At 34.2% G+C, this 12,199-nt stretch overlaps 1 protein-coding gene across 4 annotated transcripts in view; it reads right to left on the reverse strand.

Moving 5' to 3' along the window:
- Nucleotides 1–12,199, reverse strand: part of LOC143230757 (phospholipid-transporting ATPase VD-like) — a 78,790-nt gene that overhangs the window by 37,171 nt on the left and 29,420 nt on the right. For all 4 annotated transcript variants that reach the window (XR_013016617.1, XM_076464874.1, XM_076464876.1 and 1 more), the window contains 4 exons: nucleotides 11,735–12,002; nucleotides 11,170–11,225; nucleotides 1,421–1,612; nucleotides 84–450 (listed from right to left, as the gene is read on the reverse strand). Coding sequence is in view for 3 of the 4 variants with exons in the window: in XM_076464874.1 (XP_076320989.1) it covers nucleotides 84–450; nucleotides 1,421–1,612; nucleotides 11,170–11,225; nucleotides 11,735–12,002 (883 nt within the window). In the remaining variant the exon portion in view is untranslated. The remainder of the gene's footprint in view (nucleotides 1–83; nucleotides 451–1,420; nucleotides 1,613–11,169; nucleotides 11,226–11,734; nucleotides 12,003–12,199) is intronic.

A 12,199-nucleotide genomic window follows, 5' to 3' on the forward strand; every position in this document is an offset into this window, starting at 1 on the left:
ATAAAAAAAAAGGCTTTCATTGACACATTCTAACAGAAACACAGGGGTTAAAAATTGAAAATATATAACAAGACAAAACATACCAAGTACAGCAATAACAACACAATCGGGTGTTCTTTGCAACAGTCGAAAATTATAATGGAAAGCAGCATCTACAAGAGCAATTTCATCAGGGCTTTCTGCCTCATATATTGGACGGAACTCAAATGATACTGAAGTAGATATGGGTGTTGTGGTGGGTATAGAGCTTCCAGAAACTGAGAAATACTGTGATTTCTGAAATAGAGTAAAATGGCCCAGCTCTGGAGGTGCGTCTTCTACTGTGTCAATCGTACGAGCATGTTGAGACTGTTGATCAGTATTGCTATCAGATATATTCTCTTCGACATTAACAGGTAATGAAAGTCTTGACAAATGTCTTGTACTGAGACACAGACCACTGGCAGTCATCTACACACAAACAGATTCTTAGTGAAAATAATGTGAATAAATGTAAGCTTTTACCTAAGCATATCTTTTCCCTCAAAGAATATTATCATAAAAAATAAAATATGTGAACTTTACTGTTAACATTAGAACATTCCATTACTGAGCAACTGTAGATAAAAATGTATGGAAAGCATGGTTTTAAAAATGTGATAGTTGATAAATAAAAAAGAAACCTCTGATCCTTATCACCTCAGATTCAATAAACAACATGAAGAACAAATTTATAAAGATATCAAAGCCAAGAAAACGCCATGTCTAATAAACTAATCTTTTTTAGTAGTCTAAATACTAAGCTGAAAAAATAGTACTCTACAGGTTTCCTTGTCAGTCCTAAAGTTTCTCACTTATTATTCATCAGTAGTATGACTGATTCTCCAAACACACACACACACAACATTTTTTTATTTTTGTGCATTGTAAATTTTTATAAATACAATGTGTTTTGTAGTTATGTGATATTTTGTACATAAACATAATTTATTTGAAGTGACGATTCTGACTTCTTTCCATTTAACCCATCCTCAATAAAGTTATTTGTTATTCCCAAAGAAAGTGGCCTGTGAACTTTGATCAAAACTTGCTTAACAAAAATCTAGGTATTAGGCACAAAGTAGATGTCTACAGATGAAAGCACAATTGCTGTATTACTTTCAAACCTTTCCAGTCAGGGTGATAAAAAGAGAAAAAAATGTTTCTGCTTCTTTTTAAGATACTTAATCAAAAATTATAATAAATACTTAAACAATTACTACACAATCTTTACAAAAGCATGTTTGTTCTTAAATTTATTTAGATTTTTGCATTTGATATTTCTGCTAAACATTCTTAAAGTTCTTAATCTCAAAATCTGACAGAGCTGATCCAGCCAGCATATTCAAAGTTACCATATTTATTATAAAGATCAGAAAATGAAGATAGAAACATTTAATACCTGATCTTTGTGAGGGTGCTTCGACACCACAACTGTGTTACAAACAGCCATTAACAAAAGGAAATCTATTATGCGCTGACTTTCTGCACTTAGACCTATTTCACTATACAAGTTTGGTTCCACAGATAGTTGTACTTCTATTTTGTTCAGTTCTTCTTGAAGCTGTTGATTGAGGCTGAAGATCATATTACTCTTAAAAAAAAAGAAAAACGTTTGATACTTATAAGATATATTAACCCAGTTTATAAATGTATCATCTACAGGGTGGTCCGTAAATCCCTACCCATCCATACATCTAGTGTATCCAGTATTCTTGTGCTCACGTACCCACGTACTTGTCACAATACACTCTTCAAATGTAAATGGGCTTACCTCAGCCATATTTCTCTGACAAAAAAGAAACAAATTTATAATACATGCGTAATTGAATATAACATAATAACATATGTATGGGTAGAGACATACAGGCCACCCTGTATATATATCCTCAATTACACACAATGAAATTTGCCACTTGAAAAGCAGGCCTAAAAATGAACAATTATGATTTGGTTTACAAAGCTGTTTAACCACATTAACTACACAAATCTTATAAAAAGCTAGGATTTAAAAAACAAACACACGTATATTTAACTAGAAAAAATCCTATGACAATTACAAACAAACATACTAATAGTCCAAATATTGTTAAAAAAATCAATATTTTTTTATGTAAAACACCAGGATCTGACAAAAAGTATATTATTTGATCATTTTTTAATAACAAACCTAATTCCTAATTACTCTGGTAACTGATATGGTTTGGGGATAAAAATAAAACAGTGACCAAATTTACAGTATTGTTTTAAGTACACTTAAATAGTACTAGTATTTTTTTTCAAATGTAATTTTTCTCAGTTTACTGTATCAGTATGAAAGGGGATTGAGTGCACCTGCAACAACCTTATACAGAGTACAGTTCAACATGGTATTATGGATTTGATGCCAGCTATAAACTTTTAATTTTACCTTACACTGCTGATTTCATGACAGTTCAGTTACAGAAAATATCAATAAAATATGCAAGAATAATTAACACACTATAAATATGCATTTAGAAGATTCTAGATGATATGCAAAAAGATAATATTTTTCTTCATATGGTTTTTACTTGTCAGACTCTCACTTGTCAGTCTGACTCAAACTGACTTTTTCAGTTCACAGACATGTCTTTAGTACAAATAATTTATTAACACATCTGATTTTTCTGAGTATAATGTTCCTGTAATGGTTACTAAAAGCCTACCACTTTGTGCAAATACATGTAGTAAATTCATTAATCAATCAACACTATTTTACCAACACCCCATGTACAATTGGTTAAATTGTTACCAAGACTGTCATAAAACTGAAAGTTAAAGAATTATTACATTTCCAACTAACTGCAAAAAGAAAACTCATGAGCTGAAACATGTTCTGAGAACAAATGCAAAAGAAAATTACAATATTATTATAATTAATTTTTCCCAATGATCTAAGGTTAACTCAAAAAATTATTTTTCGCATGTTAGGTTAGTTGTTTGGCTGATTTAGTGTTTTATGGCACAAAACAACTAGGCTATCTGTGCCAAAAATCCAGTAAAAAGGTGTAAAAGTAAATTAAGGTAAAACAAAACAGAGTTTAAAAAAAACCAAAAATAGCATAAAACCAATGTTTACATCTTGTCTACAACGAGAGGAGAAAAATTACAGTAAGAAAAGTCGTAAAGGACTTTTTGAAGCATAATGGTAAGTATTATAACCTAAAGTTGGTCTTTCCAGTCCTGGTTCCATGTTTTGTGACATTATGACCATTTTCAAAAAATAAATTAATAAAAGTTTTAAAAGACGTGAAAAAACATTTTAATAACAACTCACCAGGATGACTAATGGGCAGTTCAAACAGCAGCATTAGTCACCTGAAGTTGGCCCTTCCAGTCCCGGTGTCAAGTTATTTAATGTTACGGCCATTTTCTAATTTCAAATCGAACTAGAGAGACTGTGATTCTTAAAAGAGAACCACATTTAAAAAGGTTTAATGTATAAATTAAAAAACTTAAATTAAATTAGAAAGATTAATGGTTTTTAAAAAACTAAAAATTTTACCAAGGTGGACAGTGTCACCATCACCAATAACACTGTCTTACTTTATAGAAAAACCTTGGGACTAAACATGTTTAAAATGGTGCCATCGTTGTGAATCATAATGATGACAAGAAAGTAAAATGTGGTTTATTGTCATCTGAGTGTTACACAGACTACACACTGGTGCATCAGTTCCAGATAAAAGAAAATGATGAGTTAAAAAACTGTGACTAATGTGTAGTTTAGTTAGAACAACTTCCTCCTGCCGATCCTTACGGAAGCAAGACAGCCAAAGTCCAATATAGGGTTTTATTTAGGAAAGCTAGTTTTTGCGTTGCTTACTCGAAGTCGACTACCAGCTGGCATGGAGCCGCGCCCGAAATACAGGATCATAGTCCATATATGGAACAGGCACAGCAGTGATAATGCCAGAGCAAATAGATTTAGTTTCAGAGTTGGTGAGCTCGTTCTCACGAATAACAATGTGGTCCAGTATCCAGAAAAACTGGATAGAAGTAGATGTTAAGAGAATTGGGCCAGTCGGTTTTGAATACCAACGAGAACAGGATGTGAACCAACGTGAAGAAATTCCAGGGGCAGAAGAAAACTAAGCGAATCAGTATAAATAGTGTAGTTTCAGTACTACCTAGCTCCTATGTGATCCAGGGCAAGAGAAATGGCGTACAGTTCAGCACTGAACACAGAAGCTGCAGAGGGGATTCTGCATGCAACCACCAAACCACAACAAACCATGGCAGAAGCTCACACAGTCACCTGATTTCGAACTATCTGTATAAATAGGAATGGAAGGATGATTCGAAAGATGTTCAGCAAATACCAGACAGAATTTCCAATCACGAGTGCCTACTTTTCTCAGATGACTTAAAGATAGGTCACAATTGGGGACTGTAATAAGCCATCGTGGGATGGGCTGACCAGTGGATACTGCAATGTTATCCAAGGAAAGACCCAATTCATCCAACTGTGCCTGGATACAAAGGGCAAAAGGAGCAAAGGCATATCATCTGTTCTGAAAAAATATGGTCCACCGAGGAAGGAAAACACAACCCTAGGTGGGATGCTTTGATAAGGAACAAAGTTTTGAAGCATATAATAAAGACAGTTGCAAATGGACCAGTGATTCATAGTCGAGTTTTGTTCGAATAAGAGCACGATATATCTTTAGGACAGAACATCGATCTGCTCCCCATGTGGTGGTAGAGAGGACATGGGGGATGTTCAATACTCTTGTACATTTGACCCGTAGCTGCTTACGGTCAAAGATAAGCCACAAGAACTTAGTCTCAGGAACCACAGACAGCACAACTTCACCAATACGGTGTTCAGGATCAGGTTGAATACCCCATTGGCAGCAAAAGTGCATGCAAATGGTTTTAGAGAGAGAGAAGTTAAAGCCTTTTATTGTGGTCCACTTCAGTAAACAATTGAGAGCAGTCTGTAGCTGCCGCTCAACAATATACCTCATGTTCAATGACTGACATGAGATGTGAAAGTCGTCAACATAGAGCCTGTTTGCAATAGTGAGAGGGAGTTGTTCAGTGATGGCATTAATTTGTATATTGAAAAGTGTGACACTCAAAACACAGCCCTGAGAGATTCCAAGTTTCTGTAGAAAAAAATGGGAAAGTGTTGAACCCACACAAACTTGAAAATCTCCTGTCCGTTAAAAGGTTTTTAATAAAAATGGGCAAATGGCAATGTAACCCATATATAAGTAGGCTGGAACCCACATTAGGTGGGCGAGAGGAGGTTGTTTGATTCAAGGAACCAAACAAGACAAGCATTAACTGAGGTCTAAGGTCTTACAGAGACAGCTCGTCAAACCAATTGGTTGGTAGTTTGAAGGAATCTTGGGATCCTTCCCAGGCTTAAAGACAGGTATGAAATAGCCTGGTGCCAGGCATCAGGAAAAACATTCTTCTGCCAAATCTGGTTAAAAACAATCAGAAGAATAGCAAAAGAAGCAGGAACTAGATGGCACAGCATCTCATAGTGTACATCATTTGGTACAACGGATGTACTGCCAGACTGATGAAGAGCCAGTTTCAGTTCCACCAGTGTAAAGGGATGATTATAGTCATAGAGACAATCAGCTCAAAAGAAAAGAGGTGATCGCTCTGCCCAAGTCTTGATGGCTAAGAATGTGGAAGAAAAAGCAGAAGTGCTAGATACCTGGTGACAGCTTTCACCTAGAGTATCGACGATGCTCCGGATATCACCTACTTCCTAACCATCAGAGAGTAAGATCGAGAGGGGGACAGAAGTATATTGCCAACTGACCTTTTGAATCTTGTCCCATATGACTTTAGAACTGGTGGTAGAAGATATGCCAGTTGTGAACTTAATCCAAGATTCCTTCTAGCTTTGATGTCTTACCCACCGAGCATGTGCTCAGGCCCGCTGAAAAGCAATGCAGTTTGAGAGCGTGGGATATCTACGGAAAGTATCCCAGGCACGTGTTTGAGCCTTCCGTGCCATGTGGCAGGCAGGACTCTATCATGGATGAGAATATAGTGGAAAACATGTTGAGGTTTTAGGAATACATTGAGTAGCTGCTTGTACAATGCAGTCAATTACTGCTACCACACAGTCACCTACTGATGGCTGATAGATGATGGCAGGATCACGTTTTGCAAGAGCAGTAAAAGTGGGCCAGTCTGTCTGATCCAGCTTCCACCGGGGCACACAAATCGGGTGGCATTGATCACAGCCAGTCTCTCTCTAAATTATAGGAAAATTATCACTGCCTCGAGAATTATTGTCAAACCTCCATGAAAAGTGGAAGAATAATGAAGGGGAGCAAACTGAGAGTTCAATAGCAGTAAAGGACTGACTAGGTGCATAAAAATATAAGTAGAAGAACCAGTATTGAAAAGAGAAAGGTTGTGATCAGAGAGCATTTGCAACCCCTCCTATCAATAACAGCACTTCCCCAGCAGGGATGATGTGCATTAATGTCCCACAGGATTATAAAGGGAGACGGCAATGAGAGCATCAAGGTATGATTGATCATATGTCTCTCCAGGTGACAGGTAGAGAGAACAAACAGTGATGGTATGACCCAAGGAAACATGGATGGCTACGGCCTCCAAGGGTGTGTTCAGTGACAAAGACAGGGTGGGCACATGCTGGTCAACCAACAGTGCCAGCCCTCCATGCACTCATCCATCACACAGCCTGTCATTTCTGTACAAAGAAAACTGCTAAAAGGTGACTGTATGAGCAGGTTTCAGAAATGTTTCCTGTAAGGAAAGATATACAGGATGGTAGGAAGCAATTCTGAAAAAAGAATGTAGGATAAGAAAATAAGGTACAACAGAATGCTGCTCAAAAACTTCAAGATGTGGTCATTTACCTACAGACTGTTTTTGCATTATTTTATTTAAATTTTTATTTGGAGGATCCATAAGAAAAAAGGAAATTTTGGTACCCACTGACCCCACATACCATGGAGCCCTACAAGGGGACAAACTACAATGTCAAGCAAGGACACTGCAGCAACACCAGAGTTTCGTGAGCACTATACCCAAATACCAGCATCAAACACAATGTCCACAACATCTGTTGAGAACTTCCAAAACTGGTACTTGGTTGACCCTGACCCAAGTGGACCAGCCGACTGACCGAAGGGGAGCCACTCCAAGGCCTTTCGCGTGTGCAGGAATTCAAGGCCAAAGGTTGCACCCCTCAACTCCAGAATCCTTTCCTCCCCTTCATGGGTTGCCATGCACAGCAAACACATGGGTGGATGTTTAAATCCCAGAGAAGGTAAACTGAAAGAACCTTCCCTGGGAGGTCCCCTCACCACGTACAGGAATCCACACTGAGGGGCCACATGTTGGGTTGAAAAATAGAATTTGTCATGAAAATTTATGAATATCACTACTTAAAGTAAAATAAAGAATAATAAATTTCTGATTAACAAGTAACAAAAAACAAACCCCAAATTACCAGCTTTGTGACAGAATGTTGAAACTTCATTGCATAACCTTTTGCCAATTATTTATCTCAAACTGTGACTGAATTTATGGAAAATTATTAGCTTCCCCACTTACCGAAATTCTGAAATGATAAACATATGTCTCATGTTAATGAAACTATGGGTAAATTAAATCTTTTTTTTCATTTTACTTTTGCAAGTTTGTTTTGGCAAGTATAATTTTAAGTTTTTGCTTTTGCTAATCAGTTTACTCTGCCATTTTCCACATAGAACTCAAGCCATTGAATGAAATCATATGATGATCAAAATTCATATTCTGTTCATATCTTCAAGTTTTAAAAATTGAAGATGTAGTGGTAATAAGCTAACATTCTGGTTAAGAGCTGATTTTCTTAACTTACTGGCAAGAAATTTTGTTTTGTTTTGTTGTGAAGTTAAAAGACACATAATGGGTTATCTGTGTTGTGACCAAATGGATATTAAAACTCTATATCCTGAAAGGGTTATATGCCCTCAGACTTACCAATCAGCTACTGGGGGATTCTGGTATTCTAAGATGAAATTCTTCCCAGAAATGGAAAAAGATATGGAGAAAACCTGAGATAAGCATAAAATACAACTGTGTAGAAAGCAATTGGTAATATTAACCTAACTGGTGGTGCAGATTTTAAATTTACTGCTTTGTTTTTATTTGAATGTAGAATACTGAACATCAGAATATGAATACTGATGACTAATATGTGTAAAAATTGTGAAATTGTAAAGAAAATAACATGAACACTGATAGTTAAATATAAAATTGACTAAAGTCTTGAAATTATTTGGTACCTACAACTTTGTCATGAAAAGTTCTACTTTAAATAAAGGTTCAGTTCCTCTATTTCCTAAATCCCTTAATCCAACTATGATTTAAACCAGGCATTATCTACTGCATGTCATGAGGTATTAGTGGCTCACATTCAAAATTTTCAATAAGTACAAAATTAATGTAAATTACTCACTATAAAATTTTCATTGCTTAGACAAACTAATTTTTATGGCTTTCAATTTTTCTGTGGTTACAAAGTCATCAAACAGAAAGCCAAAACCCTCTTGCCTGGTAGATATGGAAGATGAGGTAAAGTTTCGTACTGAAATCCATTTAGTTTTTGCACAGTAAAGCATGAAACATGAGGCCGAACATTGTCATGAAGCAGTGAAGGTCCACTTGCCTGACTGTTGCTGGATGTTCTCGTGACAACTGTTGATGCACAATTTTAAGTTCACAACAACATTTCTCTGCTATGATCATTTCTGTTGGATTTAAGAACGAGTAATGGATTACATATACTAACAACAACTAAACACTGACCATAAACTTCTTATGGTGAAGAGATGGTTTTGGTATTTCTTCATAATCAAACCATTGTCCTGATAGTTGTCAATTGTCATAAATAATCCATTTTACATCACAGGTGACAATTCTATTAACAAATGGCTTGGTTTTTTTCACAAGTAAGAAGTGAGGGACAAATTTCACTTGTCTTTTTTGATGGTTTTCAGTCATTCATAAAGTACCCATTTATCAAGATTTTTCCCTTACAAATTATTTCAAGATGTTGGGAAACTGTTAAATAACAAACAATAAGTTCATCGGCAAATTCTCTCATGGTTTGGTGGGTATCTGATTCAACTAAAGACTTCAATTCTTTCTCATCAATGGTTATCTGAGGACTACTAGAGGCTCATTTTGAATGCTTGTGTTACCAGAGCAAAATCTCCTAAACCAACGATGTGCTGTGTACTCATCAGTTGTATCATTGTGACCAAGCCTGAACTCATAAAAGAAAATTACAAGAATATCAATTTTATCCATGGTGACAAAAATCAATATAAATATGGTTTAATTTCTGAAATAAGAAAAATAAAGTGAACTTGAAATGAACCAGACAATATACTATATTATTCTAACAACTAAAAATAGTTTCAAAATTTGCACATGAAAATCTGACATTTCATATGCAACAGCTTGATAATTCAAGTGTAGTGTGATCTCTAGATTCCCCAAATGACTTACAACTTGTAATGGTGCAAATAGTAATCAAACATAGTTCAAAGGGCAGTAAAATAGTAAAATTTAATTATAAATGGATGTAACTGTTACAAGTTAAAAGCTACTTAGGATAAGCTAATGTGGTTTCATGTTACAATATGAAGTCATTTTAGAAGAAAAAAAAAAAAGAGTAATTTCGATTTATATATATTTTTTTTATGGTTATGGTCAATCAACCTGACCAACCTTGTATAGAGTTAGGATAGAGAAAATATGAACTGAAATATAAAGTTTTACTGAAAACAAACATTTGAATTGTATTCAAGAAATTTTAGAGATTACACAAAATTAAATTTGAGATTTTTGAGATGAAGTATTTTTAATCATAATATTAAATAACTTTGCACATAGACAATTAAAAACAAATACATGATGCAGTCACAGACAAATCATTTTTAATTTATTAAAAACATTTAACTAAAATGTTTTTGTATGTAAAAGACTTATAATATTGACTGAAAATACTGCCAAAGTTTATGAAGAAGATATACACACTTCATTAAAAGTTAGTAGACTTTAAACAAATACAAAGAGGTCACATGGTTGGTCAAATTGACCTAGTGCATATTGAGAGTTAATTAGGTTTGACACACAATAGGTTTTGCAACTTTTTTTTTAATGCAGTTAAAGGGACTTAGGCTTTTACTACTCCATGAATGTTTTGTAACCCCTTATACTTTGATGAAGTATTAATTGGAAATCTAGAAAATGCTTTGAAACCCCTTACACTTTGATGAAGTATTTATTAGAAATCTAAAAAATAAATGTAAAACAGCAAAATACTGCTGCTGTTTTTAACAATACATTCACTTCTTGAGAAAACTAAGGAACTTCTATGCTTTTATTCTTCAATAAATGTATCTGACACCTAGCCACAAAGAGACACTATGCTGATGCTGTCTTAGATTAAATATATTTCTACCACATAACATCACAAATAGAAGTGAAAAACTAAATCACAAAAGCCAAATTATTATTACCTAAAAGGTTTTAAAATTATATAACTAAGTACATTCATCAGTCTAACAGAAGCACTGACCATTACCAAAATGTAAAATTCTTTACAACATAAAAACTGAAATTAAGGCTACCGTGTTTGTTTTGAATAATGTCCAAAATTACACAAGTGCTATTTGTACAAGCTTGTCCCTAATATAGCAGTGTAAGGATAGAGAGAAGGCAGCTAGTCATCCCCACCCACCATCAACTCTTATGCTACTTTTTTACCAACAATTAGTGGGATTGATCATCACATTATAATACTCTCATGGCTGAAACAGTGAGCTAGTTTGGTGTGATTGGGATTCAAACCCATGACTCTCAGATTACAAGTTGAGCACCTTAACCACCTAACTGTGTCAGGCACAGGCTAACCTGATGTTTTAATATAAACTAAAAAGTTAATAATACATTTAATGTTCACACTAAACCAAATTTTAAGCAGCCACTTTTTTGTAATCAAAAACTAAAGAACATGCATACATATAAAAATTCAAGCTATCATGATCATGCTTTTTAAATGACAATATTGTAAAAACAGCTTTTAAACATGATGTTAAAAAACAAATAGATAATTAATCAAAGGTAACTTACTTTGGAATGTTTTTTAAAATCTTCCCACCCATCCCCAGCTCCTAGTTTTGTATTACCTAATTAAGAATCATACAGTTAGAAGAATCTAATAAATTTACCTTGTAAATTATCACTCAATACAAAATATTACTATATCAGAAGAACTGTCTGTAAGCACTGATACATTTAAAAAAAAATAATTGTTGAAGACCAGTAACTTAAAAATTGTACAAGTTACCAAAATGCAGAAAAACTTTAGTTTTGTTTCTTTAAAACAAATTTAGTTATTATTCATATTTCATGCAAAAATAATGTTTTAGCTCATTGGTTAACTAATTACCAATAATTGTCTTCTATCTAATAGGAAAAAAACAAAAGAACAATAAAAACCCAAATATTTCAAAACACAAAATTATAAATCTGGATATGAAAAGACAATTGATTTAACACTTAATAACAAATATAGCTAAATATATGTATAGTGTTTTTTGCTAAAGCAACATAAAATCAATTTCATTTTATATAAAACCATGTAAAATAAAACATGAACAAAGAAATCTTTAATAAAAAAAGAAAGTCATACAACCTTCTATGTTCGAAGTATGATGGTTGTAGTCAATACCCCCAATTGTACATCGACGAAATATCATATTATTTTCTGTGAGTGTTCCAGTTTTGTCTGAGAATACAAACTGCAATTGACCTAGCTCTTCTGTAATATTAAGTGCTCGACACTCTATTCGTTTGTTAGTGTGTTCATCATACAACTCTAAATCATGGTGGATGTGAAACACATGGCCTAGTTTGATCAGTTCAATTGTAACATACAGTGAAATAGGAATCATTACCTGTAAGTCAAGCAATGTGTATAAATTAGTTCTTTTAAAAAATATAGCACGATATAAAAAGTTTGAAAATTTACATTCAATATTTCCTTCATAATTCATGCATCTAAAATTGACAAACACATTCTAACAAATCAGACAGTTTGACCTCACATAATGGCTGCTTAAGATACCAGAGCTACTCTATGTAGAACTCTTAATCTAAC

This window comes from Tachypleus tridentatus, chromosome 10 (assembly GCF_004210375.1).
Source record: "Tachypleus tridentatus isolate NWPU-2018 chromosome 10, ASM421037v1, whole genome shotgun sequence".
Taxonomy (NCBI): Eukaryota; Metazoa; Arthropoda; class Merostomata; order Xiphosura; family Limulidae; genus Tachypleus; species Tachypleus tridentatus.